General features: G+C 40.3%; 1 protein-coding gene across 4 annotated transcripts in view; it reads left to right on the forward strand.

Annotated features, from left to right (window-relative positions):
• The first annotated feature begins 519 nt into the window (after window positions 1-519).
• Window positions 520-20,435, forward strand: part of APLP2 (amyloid beta precursor like protein 2) — a 64,556-nt gene continuing 44,640 nt past the window's right edge. The window contains exon 1 of one of the 4 annotated variants that reach the window (XM_042471761.1): window positions 520-707. In XM_042471761.1, coding sequence (XP_042327695.1) covers window positions 597-707 — 111 coding nt within the window. In that variant the 5' untranslated portion in view covers window positions 520-596. The remainder of the gene's footprint in view (window positions 708-20,435) is intronic. The other 3 variants (XM_042471762.1, XM_042471763.1, XM_042471764.1) reach the window with 3 other exon arrangements.

Consider the following 20,435-nt stretch of genomic DNA (forward strand, 5'->3'; position numbering starts at 1 on the left):
TGGGAGCGGTCAGCTCCACGGTTATTGGCTCAGCTAGCTGTCTTTCGTCGTGTGTGATAGATGCAGTGGGGCGTGGTTTAGGATAAGCCCCTCCTCCTCCCTGACCTGCGCCATTGCCGCGACGAAGCCTCCCCTGGAGATGGAAAGGCTAAAGGGAGAAGAGGAGTGACCTAGTATAAGCCCCGCCCCCATTACTGCTCCAACGAAGCCGTCGCTGAAGAGAAAGGCGTGGCTTAAGAGAAGCCTCCATTGAAGAGAGAAGGAGTGAGGTGCGGAAAGGCGTGGCTTAGGAGATGCCCCGCTGGAGAGAGAGGCGTGGCTTAAAGAGAAAGCCTTGATAAAGCCGTCACTGGACAGAGGTTTGAAAAGGCGTGGCTTAGGACAAGCCCCGCCCATTGCTCCTAGAGGCGTGGCTTAGTAGAAGCCAATCCCACTGCTTTGATAAAAAACCACCATTGGAGAGAAGAGGTGAGGAAAGGCATGGTTTAGTAGAAGTTCCGCCTCTTTTCGTGACGTAGCGAGCGAGCTGCCCTGGCTGCGGAGGCTGGAGCGTTAGTTGCTTCTGAGCGACGGAGGAGGAAGGTCGAGGCGAGAGGATGACGGCGGCGACGGTTTCTGCGAGGGGCCTCCAAGGGCGGCTGGGATGGGCGCTGCTGCTGCTCTTGGCGCTCACCAGCCCTGCGGCCACTCTGGCGGGGTATATCGAGGTAAGCCCGGGCCTGGCCCTGATTGTAGCGCTGTCATCCACTCTAAGCGCCTGTGACTCTGGAGGCTAGAGTTCGAATCCCGCCTCAGCCATTGAAAACTATTGGGTGACCTTGGGACAGGAGTCTCGCTCTCTCAGCCTCAGGGGAGGAGGGCTCCAACCCTCCGTTGGGTGGCCATGAATCAGAAAGGATTTGAGGGTACACAACAACAACAGCAACAACCTCATACTCTGTTGTTGTTGTGTGTCTATTTGGAGTGACCATTGGGTCATAAAGGTGATTCTTATACTCATATATATATATATATATATATATACATACACACACACACACACACACATATATATATACACATATGTATATAAATGCATGCTTTACTGGGTTCATAGGCTAATAAAGCGTGTATCTCTAATTAACAGCTTGTAAGCTGCTCTCATAGTTTTTGACTGAAGAGCGGGGTATAAATAAATAAACAAATAATAATAATAATAATAATAATTATTTATATGTATATTATTGTATGTAAATTTTATTTTTTATGTTTTCCAAACCTTCTACCCAGGACATTGGCCACAATCGGAGCGAGCGCTTGAGACCCCGAAGGACCGGGTCGAAGGATGGCAGAACTAATTAATTAATTAATTAATTAATTGAGTATTTATACCCCGCCCTTCAGCCCTAAAGGCTCTCAGAGCGGCTTGCAATTATTACTACTATTTTTAATTAGACTTCAGGCTTACAACCTAAAATCTAATGGATCTTCTTTTTCCAAATGCTTGATCCCACTTCCCCTTCCTTTTGCTTCTCTCCTCTCATAATGGTTTCCCATTCACTTTCTTTTCCTTCTTCATTTGCAACCCTTTCCTCCTCCCTGCCCTGCCCTTCTTCCCCATTCCTCTCCTTCCACCTCTGTGTCCTCCATTTGCTTCCACCTTCAGCAGTGTTCTTGCCTTGCCTTTTCTTGCTTTGATCCTCTGGGATCCCCCCCCCCAAAAAACATTTTAAGGTTGTGATCTTTTAGTCCTTTTCTCCCCCTTCCAAAAAAAGCAAAGCCCATGAAGTTGGATAGCCTTTAGGGCTGAAGGGCGGGGATCATAATACCACAATAACACAATTGTAACAACGTTCATAGCATTACCTGGCTGCCAGAGAGATAAAAATGGCCCAAGCTGCTTGGATTTCTGCATTGTGCTGGCATCCTATCTAAATAAATGCATCTCAGCTTGGATTCCAGCTAACTGTTAGGAATATGGAAGATAGATAGATAGATATATCCATCCATCCATCCATCCATATATATTTTTAATGTCCTCATTTCTGGCCAGAAGGGTTGAAAAATGTGTCAGACTGAATCCCTTTTTGCCCCTCCTTTAAAATACTGTAGCTTTTCACTTTCCTTGGTGCCTCCGGATTTTGTCGCTCTGTTCCTTATATCTGCTTCGACAATCTTGCAGCGTTTGGCGTCAAACCTTGTACCTTTCCTTTCCCTTTTCTTGGGTTGCTTGGGGTTAAAGCGTCCTTATCGAAAGATCGCAACTCAGTGAAGCCCTGCTGCAAAATGTATTGCTTTCTGCTCCTGCATTGCCATGCCCAGTGTATTCTGTTCGGATTTGCTATAGTACCCAGGCAGCTCACACTTGTTTTGTTTTTCTGTGCTGTTTTATAACAGGATTTTGCCTGTGCTGGAGAATGCAGTTCGGAGCGGTTATTATATATATATATATATATATATATATATATATATATATATACACAGTGTGTGTGTGTGTGTGTCAGGCTGCTCTCTGCTTGTATGGGAAAGGCTTGGCAGTATGTCCTTAAAACAGATGGATGGATGCCTGCCAAACCTTTTTTTGGGGGGGTTCAAAAAACCCCTGTTAGGAGCTGAAGAAGTGATGCTGCAGCGATCGGTTTGGAATTTGGCTTGCTGTCTGGAGATGAGGGTTGTGTTGAGCATCGAAGCCTTTGTCTTACCTTGTGCGAATGCATGAGCACCGACCTCTGCATTCTTGGCACAGTAACAAGAAAAAGTGAGTGTCACGTCGGTTGTAGAAGCTTGGATTAGAGGTCATTTTTTGGGCTTGTTAGGGAAAATGGTTGATTTCATCAGTTACTTAAACAGCTTAGTGGACCCCGATTAAATCTTCCAGCGTCGGCTGCGTATCACGTAGTCTTCTATTTTACAGCTTTATCAGAGCATGATGGGTATATACGAAGCGCTTGCATTTATTATTTTTAAACGAGATGGGATGCCTTGGCTTCTCTTTAACACTGTGTTCATTGAATTTGAGAGTCTAATAAACCCTTACAATGTACAACAGTTTTTAGCAACAGTTTAGCAGTACAGTGGACCCTTGTTATACGCTGGTGTTTGGTTCCAAGATCCCCCGTGTATAACAAAATCCGTGTATGCTCAAATCCCATTAAATATAATGGCAGAGCAAAACGGTGTCCCTTATAAAAAAATGGAAAATCAAGGTTTGATCATTGAAATTTATACTTTTTGGGAACATTTTCAAACCGTGCATGCTTGAATCCGTGTATAACAAATCCGTGTATAAGAAGGGCTGACTGTAGTTATCCTAAGAGCTGTGTGTCTCTACAAAAGGGGAATATAGCAGACTGGTAAATCTGACTTGTACAAATTGAGGTGCATTTGCGTGTCATGAGCACAATGCTTCCAAGTATGTAGAAACATGTTCCACTCATGCGTTCCTCATGCCCTGCAGGGCTATGACACAGGGACTGTTCTTGTAAGATCATGTGTTTACTTGAGAGTTGCTTTTTTCAGTACGTCTGTAGTTTTTTGACTGCCTTGAGGAAAAATAAATCAGGTTAATAGATTTTGTCTTTATTCTGTTGTTCCTGTAATATCAGTGATTTGGACAATTTCAACATCTGTGTATAAGCATTGAGATTAATCAACAATTGTCTGTAATGCGATGGTGTCGAATGAGAATAAGCCATTTGAATAACCTGATAACAAGGTTCGGTGAGGCTGGGATGCAGGATTCCCTCTAAACCCGCTATCCTCGGATTACTTGGCATGGGGATACTGGTGGAGAACCATGGTATTGCTTCATGATGATGGGTTAATCCTTTGCACCTGTTAAAACCCTTTCCCACTTGAGACCACTTCCGCTCTCATATTTGAGACAAGTTCAGCTGTTTGTCTGTATCCTTTCTGGAAGCTGTATTGTGCCTATGTATTGGGGGCAAGCGTCGGCCTTTTTTCTCTCCTTCCAAGTGCAGATATGGTATAGGCAAAGGAAAATATCTAGTATTGATTATGTATTGGTATAGCTGGAGCTGAGGCTGCCATATAGATGAGACGATGCTGTCGAACTGTACTGCTTTGTGGGATGGTTAGAAAACTGATCATGCTGCCTAAGCTGTAGTTTTCCATGTTCCCAAATCAGGCAACAAAGAGAAATAGCAAGTCTGAAAATTTGTTGGGGGAGAATAATACTCACTAATTCATTGATGCATGTTACTTGGCTTTGGGTAAGAACGGAAATGTTTTCTTTGATAGTATTTACCGAATTTTAATTCTGTGACCGAGAAAACGCAGCACGATAAGTACAGCTAATTTGGCAATTGTCTGTTCAGTGGATTTTGTTTCCCATGATTATCCTAGCTAACCGGCCCCTGTCCCCAGGACACCTAGTAATCTGTTTAAAATCTGTGACATGTCTGTTTCCATTTTGTCCTGGTGTAAGCACATGCAAGTAAAAGTTAAACATTGATTATGGTATTCATTGGCTACTAAAATGGAATAGCAAAAGTAATTTAGCCACTGCTCTGTGTCAGTACTTCTTTCAAGACAGGATCTTTGCTTTTAATTTAGCCATTTCTACCCCCACCTTTCAGATACAAAAAGGACTAAGGCAGCTTACGGTGAACAGAAAATAATATACAACACAATGCAAGTTGTAATAGAAGACTGTGGACAAGCTAAAAACAACCATAACAATGTGAGAATGCTCTGAAAATAGATGCCAGGCAAAACAACTGCATTTTTATAATTTGCCAGTCTTTTCGATCTTGGTTCTGTTGCTGAGAAGGCAAAGGATTGTGAAGCAAGGTCTCTGGTGATGGAACAGAATAGCTTGGTGGACTCGTATGAGAGAGAACGGCCTTTTAAAAACCTTGCTTCCCAAGCCAGTAATCGCCAATGTGACAAGTTACTGTTAATGAAGAATCTGTTTTTTTCTAGAGCTCATATAGAAACTTAGCTTTCCTTGTGTGTGGCCTTTATCACCATTGATCCAAACGAGGAAAACTAACAGGAAGCATTTGTCTTGCACTGAAATGTAGGAATGAAGATGGGCTGCCATGACACAGATCACTCTATTAGGTGTGCCTTTGAAGAGGTCAGATTCAAATTGTTGAGTAAGACCTTCAGTTTTAGCTGTGAAAGCATTGCTAACCATGACTTCTTTATTCCCAGGTTAGTAATTGAATACACACTTTCTGATGTCTGCAAGATCAGACAGAAGTTAAAGAACAAAATAAATTCCAAATTAAGTATATTATTCATGAAACAAATATATGTGGAACATGGAAACTGCTCCACTGTGGCTTACCTTGACATTCCTTGCTGCAGCAAGTAAGCCCATTACTTGCTTTCATTAGACTCATGTATATGAAAGAATAAAATTGGTTGCTCTCAATTCTGAATAATTTGGAGCTGTAAGTTGACCCCGTTGAAGATATTTGTGGGATTGTGTTCGAACATTGAAATTTGAGTTGCTGTTACCTTTTCCAATAACATTTCTACTAGTTATATTTGCAGTGTATTGAAGAGCAGATTTTCTACTAAAGAGGTAGTGGCTTCTGGGAAGTATTCTGCAGATAGTAAAGACAGAAAGTGGTTGTCACACTGAAACACAGTTTTGTTGAAGTCCAGTATCATCTTGAAATGGCAACTCCCCCAGCTTTAATAGTGTCTGCTAAATCAGAACTTGCCATTTGTTTTATAGCCTTTGGCTATGCACTTTATGCATTCAACTTCTTTTATAGCACACAGCTCATTGTGTTCAATTGCTCAATATGTTTTAAGCCAGTAACTTTACCCTTGAAGTCTTGTAAGCAGCATATAGCTGCTGCTTACTGCTTCATTAGTTCCATTTTCACATATGCATTAACTTTAGCCCTCATTCTTAAAACATTCTGTGTCACATCTTCTTGTCCTTTGCACATCTGTCTCAGGTCATGAAACAGCATAGCCTTGGATAGCCTGTGTGTGTGATCACTTATGGTGAACCCACAATTTCATCATGTGGTCATTGTGAACAGCAGTTCATAACAAAGTTTGAGAGCCACAAGCTTTCCACTTTTATTTGCCTGTAATTGTGACTTTGGTAATGACAGTATTAGCAGTCTGGCTTCAGTTACATTTTTTATTGTTAGCCATAATTTTAATGCAGTCTTATTTTCATCAAGTCTCATCCAGGAGGATTTTTGGGATTTGTTTCATAATAGTATCTCAGGGGGTCTGTTCTGCAGTGAATGATGATTGCATTGCAAACAAAAGGAGGCAAATACCCTTGAACATAAAAACTCCTTCCATTTTGGCTTAAAACTTCATTTTCCTTCTTGATGTTTTGGTTTCTGGTACAGTTGGCTCTCCATATCCATGGCTTCAAACATCCATGGCTTGAAAATATTCCAAAAAGATATAAATTCCAAAAAGCATACCTTGAACTTGCTATTTTATATAAGGCACACCTTTTCATGTGTACTTAATGGCATTTGAGCATCCACAGATTTTGGTATCCATGGGAGGAGGTGTCTTGGACCTGGATCCTCTATAAGTCATACACTGTCATTCGATGTCATGGCTTTAACAACATCCCTTTCATTAACAGAAAATAGAAGTAGATGTAGGATATTGGAAAGCACATCAAACTCTAGGATCAGATCAGAAAGGATGCAATGTAGAGCAGTAAGGTACCCAGCTGTGCCTTTGCAAATACGTCCCACAATATCATTTGTGTACACTAGGGGACACTGGGAAGCACAGTGGAACAGTGCATGACTTATAGAGGATCCTGGTCTATCTGACCAAGTCCTGTAGATCATGGGTGGAATGGATAGGCCTGGGCAAGATGCATGCTATTTCCTCTTGTAATGCTCTGTTAATCCAGTCTTCCCTTGTGAAGCTTGTGGTGCATGGGTGCAAGGAAAATGGAGAGAAGCATCTACCGTATATACTCGACTATAAGTCGACCTCATGTGTAAGTCAAGGGTAGATTTTGGGAACCAAAATTATGGATTTTGATATGACCTGTGGATAAGTAAAACCTAGGGGCATGCAACAAAGTATTGCATTGGTCCCCAAACTGTGCCCTTTAAGAGATTTTGGACTTCAGCTCCCATAAACCTCAGCCATGTTGGCTAATAGTCTGAGATTGTGGGAGCTGATGTCCAAAATCCTTAAAAGAGCACACTGAAAGGATGAAGTAAAGGAAGACAATGCCAAAGAGCTTACAAAATTCCAGTAGGCATAACTGTTGTCCATACCCTAAAGATTAGATGGATGATAGAGTTGCGGGGGAGGGGGGGCAGTGCTTTCAGGACAGATTATACTCTTGGCTTTCATCAAGGGAAGGTTCATGAGTTAAAGTATAATACTTAACATTGACCCATGGATAAGTTGACTTGGGTTTTTTGGAACAATTTTTTGACTAACATTTTAAGATTTATACATGAGTACAGTGCGTCCTCGCCTTACATGGGGGATCTGTTCTGGATCCTGCCGCGTAAGGCGAATTCCGCCTATGCTCGAGCCCTATTGGAAACAATGGGGCTCGTGCGCGGCGGCGCGGGTGCGCACGGGGCGCAACGGGCGCAATGAGCGCGCGCCCATTCTATTGAATGGGACGCGCTGCCATTTCTGCCCCGCGCGCGCTGCGGCTTCAGCACATACGCTCAAGTCCGCATATGGCGCGCCCGCGTATGGCGTGGGCGCACTGTATATACAGTATAACAGAGCTGGGCAACTGTGGCAGGCTAGAAAGGTACATTAACAACCCCAGGAGACCTTAGAGGAATACTCTCCCATTGTACCTGCTTCAGCCTTCCTAATTTTTTTACCGGCAAGGCTCTCCAGGTGAAAAGGGGGCCTTCATTGGTGATATTTGGCAAAACCATAGTCTTTTTAACTGGAAGTGAGCTGAAGTCACATCCTGTTTCCAGCAAGGCCTCTCCTGGGCCTATGTTGGTTCTCGGGAGAGGTCAAAATTAGGGTGAAATCCTCTTCCAGACTCAATAGAGAGCATTTGGGGCCAGACCAGTTTTTGAATAATTACACTTTTTTTTAAACATGATGATGAATTCATGGACAAATTAACTACCCTGATAAGAGATCATAAGTTGATACAACTTGATGAACAATGGAAGGAAATAATATGATATTACCAAGATATTGGAGTCCATCTGCGGTCTCAAGTTTTAAAGATTAAAGCGATTAAAGGAATCGGAATCAAAAACAGCAAATGATCAAGGTTTGCAAGAATACGCTTAAAATATTATGCCTAGTACGGAGAAAGCTTTAAGGCAGTTGTCAGACTAAGAAGTACATAGATCTCAAATTCTGGTAAAGAATACAGTGAGCACAAAAGAAATGCTTATGTCTGTTCACTGATGTCTACAAGTTTGCAATAGGTTTAAGAACCAGAGAGATGTACTGTAGATTATGATGAAGAGTCAAGATTGGGTATACTGTACAGTAGTTAAATCTTAAACTAAGCCTAATACTTATAGTGGCAAAGAGGAATGTATGTTCATGTGTATCTGTTTATTGAGTTTGTGTTTATGTTAATAATTTTTTTAAACAAAATTACTTTTTTAAAACCCTTGGGGTGCCTAGAGCTCCATGAAATGTGCTGAAAATGCCCTCCATACTCCTTGGGGACATTTTAGAGCAAAAATTGTGTGTATGTGTTTTAACTCTCTCAGGGCCACAAAAAAGGCCTTGAGGGTCACATGTGGCCTGCAGACTACAGTTTGCCCACCACTGATCTATAGGCTATGCCTTATTCTTGCAAGGTATGTATGAGTATTCAAAGATGGCAGCACTGACTTGGCACTGAATCTGCTTTCCATGCCATTGATACCTCTGGGGCTAGTTATTCTCTCTTTCCTTCCATGTTGTCCACACTTCTCAATCAATGGCTTCTATCTCCTCTTCCTCCATGCTTCTTCTGGAGTCAGGTTTTCTCTTGCACATTGTCTGTGCCTCTGTAGCCATTCCTTTCTGTCTGGCAGCGGTGGTGCTTTTGTTTCAGCAGCATCTGTAAACCAAGTGGCTGCAGAGGACAATAAATCCCTGGTTCATCAGTGTCTTTGAAGCTTTTGATTGGATCCACAAAATATGTATTTGTAGAAAGGAGTTCTGTGACAGATTCAAAACTATGTAATCAGTTTATTTTAGCATAAACTCTGATGGACTACAGCCTACTGCTTTAGATGGAAGAAGTGTAAACTTGTTCATTGGCTAAAAAGCTGCATGTGGCTGCTGAGCCACGGTCTTGCCACTCCTATCATAAGCCTTCATTGTTCTGCCTGTTGTGGGAATTCTAGCAAGATAACTTTATTCTTGAAATTATATACCTATTTGTCTTGATGTGGCAAGATAGGTAAACCATGTTCCATTTGTGTAATGCAAGGGTGGCCAACTAAATGTGCTCAGGGACCAGTTTCCCCACAGGCCTTCTCGTGGACTACACCACATTGGGTCAAAATACCTCCATTTTTTCTTCAGAGCCTTTCTCAAAATGGTGACTGGAAATGTCATTGCATCACTGCCTGCTACCATTGTGAGGGGGATTCCAATGAAAACAGAGGTATGGGGTTGTTTTGCAAGTTTTAAGGGGCTTTATATGCGGCTTTAAGATTAAAATTGCTCGAAAAGCATGGTGATATTTTAAAATTGGAGTTGGGATGCTTTGGAGCTGTGGTGTGCAGGGGCCAAATGCAGCCCATGGGCCACACTTTTCCAGTCCCTTGCATAATGAATTATTGAAGTGGGCACAATCAGACCAAGATTCCTTGTGTGGGTTGTATTCCATTGCTTTTAGCTGATGTAGCTGTGGCAAAATTTAGCTGGGATGTTGGTCCAAAGTGCCATCATTTGCTTAAGAGCAGGCATCTATTTACAAAATGGCTTTGTCGGTTATGCATAGAACAGCAGGCTTACAAATTAGTTGTCCTAGATTACACTTGACATTTTTCTCTCTTGTAGTTTGCACCAAGGTATGGTTTGACATAGACTTATTTTGCATTGGCATTTCTTTTTTGTAGTGTGCAGAAAGTTATGGTTTGACTTTGACTAATTTTGCAGGAGCATGGAGAAACTGGCATAAGGATCGTAAGGAAGAAACCTTGAACCAAATTCAGCCTGCATGTTTCTCTAAGTGCTAACCTAGAAGCAGAAGTAGCATGCTGTACATGGTAATACAGCTTACTGTCTCAGATACTACAGATCTTTTAAGTCCTGGGCTGGGCTACTTGCCTTCTCATACTGTGGGCCCTTGGCATCTGCTGGGATTTGACCCCTGTGGATACCAAAATGTGTGGATGCTCACATCACATTACTGTATGTACGCATGTATAAGTTTACAATTTTTAGTCAAAATATTGGACCAAGAAACCTGAGACAACTTATCCATGGGTCAATATAAGTACTATGCTTTAACTCTTACAAAAAAGGGAATCATCTTCTGGTGAAAGGCAAGACCATAATCTGTCCTGGAAGCACCGACCCACCTTTGTTTTCTCATCTATCCAGCCTTAGTATGAGCACAGACAGTTACACCTGATGGAATTTGGCAAATTCTTTGGTCTTTTGCTTTATCCTTTAGGTCCTTTATTACATGCCCCTAGGTTTTACCCTTGACGTATCTAGGGGTCATATCAAAATCCATAATTTTGGCTCCAGAACTTGCCCTCGACTTATATATGTGGTCTACTTATAGTCGAGTATGTACAGTGTATATAAAGCAGCATAGTAAAATGGTGCTCCTTATATCAAATGGCAAAATCAAGGTTTGGTTTTTGGTTTTTTAAAAACATATATTTTCAAACCATGGATGGTTGAATCCGTGGATACAGAGGGCACACTGTACTGATATATTTGGAGAGCCACTCTGATTACTAAGAGCTTTGGCAAAACCAGAGGTTAAACAGAGCTTGACATACAGTGATGTGGTTTTTGTAGCAGATTCTTCGTATTCTTCTTGCTGATTACAGTAGTGAAAATTGCAGGTCAGCATGCAGCATTTGCTAACAGCTGTGGTTTTGGTAAGACTGATTACAACTTGCAACATGGTCTGTAGAGGTCAAGTGGGGAACGATTGCTGGCCACATTTTTAAAAAGAGTAGGTTTAGAGGAAATGGGAGGCGTTCAGATCTATATTGAGGAGACTGCTAGAGATCTGATTTTAAAAAATCAGCAGCACCCAAACCCACAGAGCTGCTTCTGGTGGAGTCACAAATGTTATCTGCAGACTGGTGGTTTCTGCTTCTCTTTTCTTAAAGTGCTCTGGTATTGAAATCTCTGTAAAGTTGTAGAATGGGCTGGAATAATACCATTTTATGTTGTTTACATCCCAATCAGCTTACTGCAGATTATATATTTCTTGGGTGCATTGCATTTTTATTTGGCTGGCTGTATTACCAGCTGACTAAATTTTATGCTGCTCGCAATGACCTTCACTCTCTCATGGAACAGGTATTACCCAGTTCATTTGGAGATCTTATAACTTGTAGACTGCGCAGCAAAATGGAAGGTCCAAATAAAATTTGCTTAGGCAATTTGCCAAAATGTTACGTGAAGTCATATAGTTTCCCCTGCTTTTAGTAATATAGATAGAGTCTTGGAATCACAGACTTGGTTATGGACTAGAAATTAATGCTTATTAGTAAAACTGACTAAATTTAAAGTGTTACTTCAGGTTTGAATCTTTCTCTGGCAAGCTTAAAGGATAACGTGAATCACAGGTAGAAGGCAGAATCCTCCTTATGACATTCACAGGTAAAGCACTGGATCTCAGTACCCAAAGTAGCAATCTGCTATACTGGCAGTAGTTAGCTTATGTTTGTAATTTGGAAAAGCACAGAATTGTTAATGTCATGTGTTTCGCTAATGAATAGTGTTTTTATTATTAGAAGTTAAGAAGCATGGCAGTATTTGGTAAAGAAAACAAAAGCTTCTTATAATTTCATTATTTCTGTTTTAGGCTTTTAGGTAAAGGGCAATTCTTTGTTTGAAATATAAAATGGCTAACAGTAGTTTGTCATAGTCCTGGCTAGCATTTTATTTTTATAACCTAATAAAAACTTGGATAAATGGGATCAGGCCAGAGTAGCAATTTACCATCTACCTTTTTGAAAGGCGAGGAGAATAGAAGATCCTCTTCACCTTTTCAGGAAGGCAGAAAATGTGTGCCATTTACTGATAACGTACATGTATCTCCTCGGGAGAGGAATCCATGATTACTGTATTGATTTTTCGTTTGGACTCTGTGTATGCTTATATTAAATTCATGCTACATTGGCTTAATGAAATGATTATGGCTCAAAAGTGACTTGAAGTAGTATTTTGATTTGGCTAGAAAATGATAGTGTACAACCATCTTTGAGCACTTTTACATACCAGTTGCGAAACTCACTTCTGTCTTCCAGTTTGGTTGTCTGATCCATAGGTTAGTGTTCACATTTTGGGTCAAAAATTTGTTCCCAGGACGGTGATTCTTGATTATTTAAAGCAGAGACCACTGGTAGTGTGCAGACCATGGCACAGTCATGTCTTCAAGTATGTCTGCATGTAATAATAATATTAATAAAAATAATAATACTTTCATTTATATCCCGCCTCTCTGTCAATGGCAATGTAAGTATTTCTGCTTCGAAATTTAGCACACTTAGAAATTGGCAAGTGCATAGTCTGTGTCCATTTCAGTGCTGAAGTGGGTCCGATAATTGACGTGCATAAATCTGAGTTTCTCAGTGGCCCATGTCTAAACTAATAAAGTTTAGTATATTGGCTTCATCTTTTGGCTCAGAGTGGGGTGCAGGTGGGGGGCCAAGGGATGTTTAACAATCATTCACCATTTTCCTAGCCAGAGGCTGAAAGACCTAGAGTTCATCAGCATTGTAATCAATGTGCCCTCCAGATCAGCTCACCATTGACAAAATGAATGTGCGGAGTCAGCACATTGGCTGATGCCTGAGTCTTTTTCGAACAAAAGGAAGTAAAAACTAGTTGCGTGCCATTTCACAGTTCTGTACCCTGTGTCCCTCAGTAAACATTCAGAACAAAACACACAGGATTGCCAGCTTGTAAGTTTTAACAGTTTCCTAGATTTCCTTTTCTAAGTGCTAGTATGGCCAGTCTTCTTTATAGAGAGGGAAGGCTCACTTGAACATGGCACTGCCCTTTGACATTCAAGGTTACAATTCCTTAGTCTGCATTTGCTTCTTTCTAATTGGCATCTTGTAAACACTAGGCTCTTTGGTGATTTAAACCTAACAGTAGTGAAGGACCTGCAGATCCAATGTTTTTTATTGCTGCCAATATAGAGTACAGTAGATCATAGCAGTGATGTCAAATGGCAGTCCTGAAGAGCAAAAACTCTTCCTGGAAAATTCTGGGCAATTTAATTAGATAATGTTGTCTTTCTGCTTGAACCTGGAAACAGCAGGGCAGATGCTGAAGCGTGCTTATTAAATATTTGTCTACATTGTGAATGGCTCATCCATTTCTATGTTCTTAACCAGTACCACAATCTGCCCCAGTGGAAAAAATTAAGGGAAGTGCAGCAAGTGTGCAACTGTTAAATAAACTGCTCTGAGCACATTTACTTTGCAATTACTTTGTAATGATTACAAGAGTGCTTGCTGAAGAGGCAGAGGCAAATGCTTTGGGGGGAGAACCAGACAAAACTGGTTACACTGGCAAAGATCAGATCCCCTTTGCCAATACTGTAAACTAATTCTTGATTTTATAATGATGTTAAAAAGTTTTACTAAGCAGGGATCTGTGCCGTCCTTTGGAAAAGCCCCCCCCCCCCCGGGGGGGGGCCTGTTGTTGTTACCCAGATATAGACAAAATAAGTGAAACAAACAAACATACAGAGATGTGGTTGAGAGTAGTTTCTTCATTGTTTAGGTAGAATGATAATGTTCCAAAGCTCTTAGGAAATTTCCCTGGACTGGATGCAGCATTTCAATAGATGTTAATTTTCTGTCTTGAACTTTTGACATATAAAACTGCTAATTAAAGTTTTCTGATACTAATATTCATATTCAAGTAGTTTCGCAGACCTAACGTGTTTAATAAAGTTAGAGTAATTCAGTGTTGATCTCTGTTGAAATAGAAATGTCAGGAAGAAACTCTGCTAGAACATGGCCACATAACCCGGAAAACCCACAAAAAACTCCACATTCATGTCTTTCTCTTTTTCCTTTGCGCACTTGCATTTCTAATCCAGGAATATGGTACAGCCCAGGCTGCACTTTTTCTTTCCTCTCTGGGTTGATGCCTTGTAATGGTTTTGGAACCACTGATAAATTTGAAAGCCCCTAATAATTTCAGGGGGAAACTTTTTTTGAAGAAAAAAAGGACTAGATCTATAATTACATACCAAAAATAATCTCCAGTGTTGCAACCCAATCTGATAATTTAATTTTATGTACATTTCCTGTATCTTTTATGTAATCTTTCTCTTTTATATGGTTTTAAGTTATATGTAACCTTTCTATTTTATACAGTTTTAAGTTACAGTATAGCATGTCTAGTCATAGTATTGCACATAAGATAGCCATATTTACATATAATTGAGCGTTCATTCCTGAATGAAAGTTTGTTGGCATCTAAAGTGTGCCCACTAAAAGTAGCTGCATATGCTGCTAAATAGCTGATTAAAGGTTTTCACAGAGTTGCTCTGAAAAAATAGAATAAAAATGTGTTCCTTGTCTTTGGTGAAATGAAGTATATTTATTTTGCCCATCGGCCATGGGTCAGCAAGCAACTGTTGCTTCCTGACCCATGTCTTCAAGGCAAAATAAACATGCCATATTTCAGAAGGGACTGTCTCCTAAGTGGATAATAAAGGAGTTGGAGGTGCTCTTCATTGCATTTCCCACCTAGGAGTGGTGACTCTGTCCTGCACAAACGAAATATAGATGCGTGGAATCATGATTCTACAAGTTAATTCTGACCATGTGTAAGACTTTGCATTTAGAATTTGTTACGGTGGAATCTGAGTGGTGACAACATCACACGTACTGATGTATATCTTTCTTTTTTGTTGTAAGACCTAATAAGCATGACCCATGCTGACCACAAGCTTCAGTTTGTGACAATACGTGACTCTTATTTTAAATGACTAATATTTCAAAAACATTAGCAAGGGAAATGGAGGAAAGGAAATATATTTTGCCCCAGGAAATATGTTTTGCAAGGCTGTAGCTTGGTCTAGAGTTCTCATTTAACCACGCAGGAGCTTCTTAAGCAATATCCACAGTGTGATAACGCAGTTATTCGATTTCTAAAAAGATTTTTTCATCAAGTTGAAAAGGGACGTCTTATACTGTACGCTAGGTACCCACTACCCAGTCTTTTCTTCTCCATGAGATGGTTTTGTATTCCATGGTTGTTACTCTTTTGCTAAAGGGTTTTAACCCAGACTGTATTAGTTTTGTGACTTGTAAGATGTTTTAAAACAAAGGATGGCTGAGAAGAGTGGTGTTTCATGGTTTCCATGTCAGTTGGTCAGGGAATCTACTCTGGGTTCTGGTCCAAACTTTAGAAATGCTATTTAACATGCTGAATCTTCCTCTCAAAAAGTTTCAACACTTTGGCTAACTCCCCTTGAATTTGCACTAAAATCCAGTGGCTAAAACTCCACCAATGTGGAAGCCGCCAGGAAGCCTCGACTCTCAGGAACCCTATCATGATACTTACCTTTGTTGTTTAAATGTTTACAGTGGTGCCTCGGGTTACGAAATTAATTCGTTCCGCCATTCCTTTCGTAACCCGAAAATTTCGTAACCCGAAACACTTTTCCGTTAGCACTGGAAAGCCTATAGCTGCACTTTGCAGCATTTGAATTTCGCGCCGAAATGAATTTCGTAACCCGAAAAATATTTCGTAACCCGAAACAGTTTTTGCCAATCCAACTTTTTCGTATCCCGGAAATTTCGTAACCCGATCATTTCGTATCCCGAGGCACCACTGTATATCTTGCCTCTGCGTAGGTTAGAATCAGTGTACAAAAACAACTATAAGTTGAGTCTCTCTTGTCCGGAATTCCAAAATCTGAAGTATTACAAACCTTTTTCATGGTGCTTTCTGGTGGCTCATTGTGCACAAGCTTTGCTTCATGTACAAAATACTGTATAAAATTACCTTCAGCTATGTGTATATGGGATATATGAAGCATACATGAATATTGAGTTTAGACCTGGGTCCCATCTCCAGGATATCTCACTGTGTGTGTACTGTACATGCAAATACAGGTTTTCTGAAATCCCCCAAAATCTAAAGGACTTCTGGTCCCAAGCATTTTGAATAAAATAGACTCAGCCTTTACTACTAAGGATGATATCATGATCTGTGTAGTTCTGAGTGGGATTATAGTAAGGTATAATAAGATAATCTTTTTAGAAATAGCTGCCAGAAAGCAACTGTACTTCAGAACAAACGTTGTCGAGAGGAGCAAAACATCTGAGTTGCTTTGAGTTCAGTGATACAAACTAGATTAAGAACCAGTGGTTTCTTTTATAGTGGAAGTGCATAGCTTGGATCTGATGTGATTTTAGGTTTGTGTTCTCTTTCAAGTTTTCCACCAAGGCCTAGGTTTGTTAGAAATGCTCTGTTATTTTAATCCAGAGAATTTGCTTTACAATTGTTCTCATATCTTTAGAAATGGAGTGGATGGACCTGAAATAGGCCAATGTAAGCTGTGGCACCATGATTTTGGAATGACTTCCCACCTTGCCCAGTCACTGCTTGCATTTTGTCCGCACTTTAAATATGCATTTCTGCTTCCTTTATGTCAGAAACGTGTGAACCTCCAAATGTTTGAACTGTGTCTCTCCATCATTCTCTCACCATTGGCTATGCTACTTAGGACCAATGTGAGTTTTATTTCAGCAGCATCCGAAGATTCCCAAGTTGCTCATTCTAACTTTATATATGATGCTTCATGGCTTCATTCTCTCTGTTTTTGAAATTCAGAGGTGAGTAGATTACTCCTTCAACAGACTTGGTCTAACCGCAGGATTTGTAGAAGCAAGGTTGGCTGGTTTAAACCAGATGACTTAAACCCTACTCCTTTTTTAAAACTGGTTATTCATACAGTTTTAAAAAGTCTGGCTATGACTGCTTTCCAACCCTCTTTCTGGAACAACAATGACTATTTGACTTTAAACATTTTAACTTTAGCAGTTTATTGGCAGTTCATTGTTAGACCAGAATCCAGTGTCAGTTGCTTCTTTAATCATTTTATTTTACAGTGCAAGAAATGCCATTTAGGAAGAAAATCCTTCAACTAACCTAAGTTCAAACAAAACATCTCTTTTAAAAAGAGCACTTTTTAAAGAACAGGTATTGTTTAAGCTAGTGGCCATAACATCTGAACTGCCTTTTGCTATTGTACTTTCTGATTTAGTCCTGTATTAGTGTAGTCCTCCTGCACATGAATACAAAAATACTGGTTATTTCCCCAATCCTGTGAAGTACACAATTTTGAAAAAGAAATCCCATTGTGGAGCTAAAGGGAAGGCTGAACAGGGTCCCAGTTATATATGGATCACAGTTGTATATTCATGTACTCTTTGAGTCTTCTAGGGCTATAATGCAGGATGTGAAATATTCAGGATGTAAGTAACTGGGTAACTGAGAATTGATCCTGCCAAAGTAAGTGTGCCCTTGTACTACATCTGTATGCCAAAAGGTAAACAGAATACATAGGGGCATGTTAATTGAAAATATATGGGGTTCTCAAGCTTGAACCTGTAGATGACTGAGCACATGGTTTTTGAAGGAGCATGATCATTGATAAGTTCAGTGATGCAAACTAGATTAAGAACCAGTGATAAGGTAGCTTCTTCATTGGGGCTGGATGAGTGGGAGAAAACGAGAACACCAATGAATAAACAAACGTTTTTGGATATATAGTGTGGATCTGTGCCATAGATTGTGCTATAGAAATGGTGATAATGGGAGTTAAAGTTAGCCAGAGAGGACTATGCTGAGGTCTGCCATTTGAATTCAGGAACAAACCCTGGCTAATATTATCAGTCTGTGCCAGATCTGACTGCAGACAATAATTCTTCCTCTCTTGGACACTTGCCCATGCATTATTGTAATTATCAGCAATTTTAAAAAAATAAAGCTGTAAAGCTTGGATGAGTTCCTTGTCCGTAAATCTGTTGCTTGCTGTGTCAGGCCTTAATTAGTTTTCCTGAGTTCAAGCTACTTAGCTGCTGGATATAGGCAGGAAGAATAGATAGGAAAAAACATGAAACAGGCTTGAAGCACAAATGTTTTCCATCTCAACAGTACTGTAACTACAAAAAAAACCTCTTAACATTTGATGCATTTAAAGGATGCTTACTCATCCCTCCTTAGTTTCATACTAAAGGGGTGCTTCTGTTCTATTTTACTATAGTTATTATTCTGTTGTAATTATTATGTTGATTTGGTTTAAGGAGGAAGGGGATAGTGGGATTTATTTTATTCTATTGTATGGATTTTATTGATGTAAGTCGCCTTGATCTTATTGGAGAGGCGGGGTAGAAATAAATTTTATTATTATTCTGGAGACTCTTCACAAGCAACTTGGAGCCATATGTATTGTGGGTATATATATATATATATGTATATTTAGATGTAAGGGGGAAATACTGAAAATAGGCTGTCATCTTGGATGCAGCTCAGTTTCATCTTTAGTAGCTGAAGAAGGCAGAAGCTTAAATGTTGTGTTTGTTTTATACTTGCTTTGGTGTGCATGTGTGCGTTTGTGTATGTATATAATAATTAGCTGTATTCTTTTGGGACCCAGGAGAAACCTCAGAGAGATGCTGTTGGTTTGCTTTTTAATAAGAGATGCAGCGTTAGTGTAGGACAGTGATGGCGAACCTATGGCACGCGTGCCAGAGGTGGCACTCAGAACGCTCTCTGTGGGCACATGTGCCATCGTCCCAGCACAGAGTTTGTTACTAGAAAGCCAGAGGGACATGGCACTTTGCAATAAATAAGTGGGTTTTGGGTTGCAGTTTGGGCACTCGGCCTCAAAAAGGTTCACCATCACTGGTGTAGGATGATACTTTAATCCTGTCAAATACTAACTCTTGTGGAGGAAGGAGACTGTACTTCACTAAATAATTTGCAGAAAGGAGAGAAAAAAATTGTGATGGTTGGTTCATGGGGACATAGCACACCTCTCAACCATTTCTGAGTCGAATACTGTACTGATTTGGAAGAAGGCCTGAGCAACCCATGGCTGGATTAATGGGGCAGGATCTTTAAAATAATATTTTGCACATTTTTATGTATATGTGTTCCTACTTGTCTCGCTTCTTCTTTTGTAAGCTGTTTTCCAACCCAGCTTTGGGAGAAAGGCTAGGTGCAAATGAACAAATAGAATACAATATCAGAATCACATTCGTTGAATAAGTTCTTTACATGAGCTGAAGATGGAATATCTTAAGTCTACTGAAGAAACTACTGGAATCTCCAATAACTTGAAGTTAAGTGAGATTGGAAGATTACTGAGAGGTGGTTTAACCACTGAAAAGGTCTAGGGTTAATATACGTTGAAGGCTCTAACAGGTCCTGGCATACTCTGCAGAAGACTTTTGTGTTATTTTGATGGCACAGTTCTCATTGAACTGGCTCAAATTGTGCTTCATTACTTTATCTACAAGATCACTTCACTGAAGTTAGTTTCTTGATTGACCATTGACAATTTGAAAGTAATAGCAATGTTAAAGCCTGTTTGTGGCTTAAGTGAAAAGGGGTCACCAGAGTTGAATGGCCACAATTCTTGACGCAGCTGGTTGTAGATAGAGGATCTTCCATTTGTTGCTGTTCTTGGTGTACTTAGGGATCTATCCAGTGTGGTGATCTATAGTACATTTCATTCATCCAGTGAAGTAGACTGAAATCCACAAGTTTCTGGCAAATAACATTTCTCCATCTTTATGACTCCTTGTTGCCACTGACTAACAACGTGTGTGTCTGTGTGTGCATGTGCATGCCTGCCTTCAAGTTGCTGTTGACCTATAGCAACCCCATTAATTTCATAGGGTTTTCTTAGGCAAGGAATACTCAGAGGTGGTTTTGTCTGTTCCTTCCTCTAACATATAGCTTACAGCACCTGGTATTAGCAATCTACCATACAAGTACAAACCAGTCCCAACCCTAGCTTCCAAGATCAGGATCTGGTGCCTTTAGGGTAGTTGGGTGCCTAACATGGTTATCCCGCTGAAAATAGTACAGTGGGCCCTTGTTATCCGCTGGGGTTTGGTTCCAAGATCCCTGTGGATAACAAAATCCATGGATGCTCAAGTCCTATTAAATATAATGACATAGCAAAATGGTGTCTCTTATAAAAAATGGAAAATCAAGGTTGAATATTTGGAATTTATACTTTTTTTGAACATTTTCAAACCATGAATGCTTGAATCCGTGTATAAGAAGGGCCGACTGTATCT

The sequence above is a fragment of the Sceloporus undulatus genome, chromosome 6 (genome assembly GCF_019175285.1).
Source record: "Sceloporus undulatus isolate JIND9_A2432 ecotype Alabama chromosome 6, SceUnd_v1.1, whole genome shotgun sequence".
NCBI lineage: Eukaryota > Metazoa > Chordata > Lepidosauria > Squamata > Phrynosomatidae > Sceloporus > Sceloporus undulatus.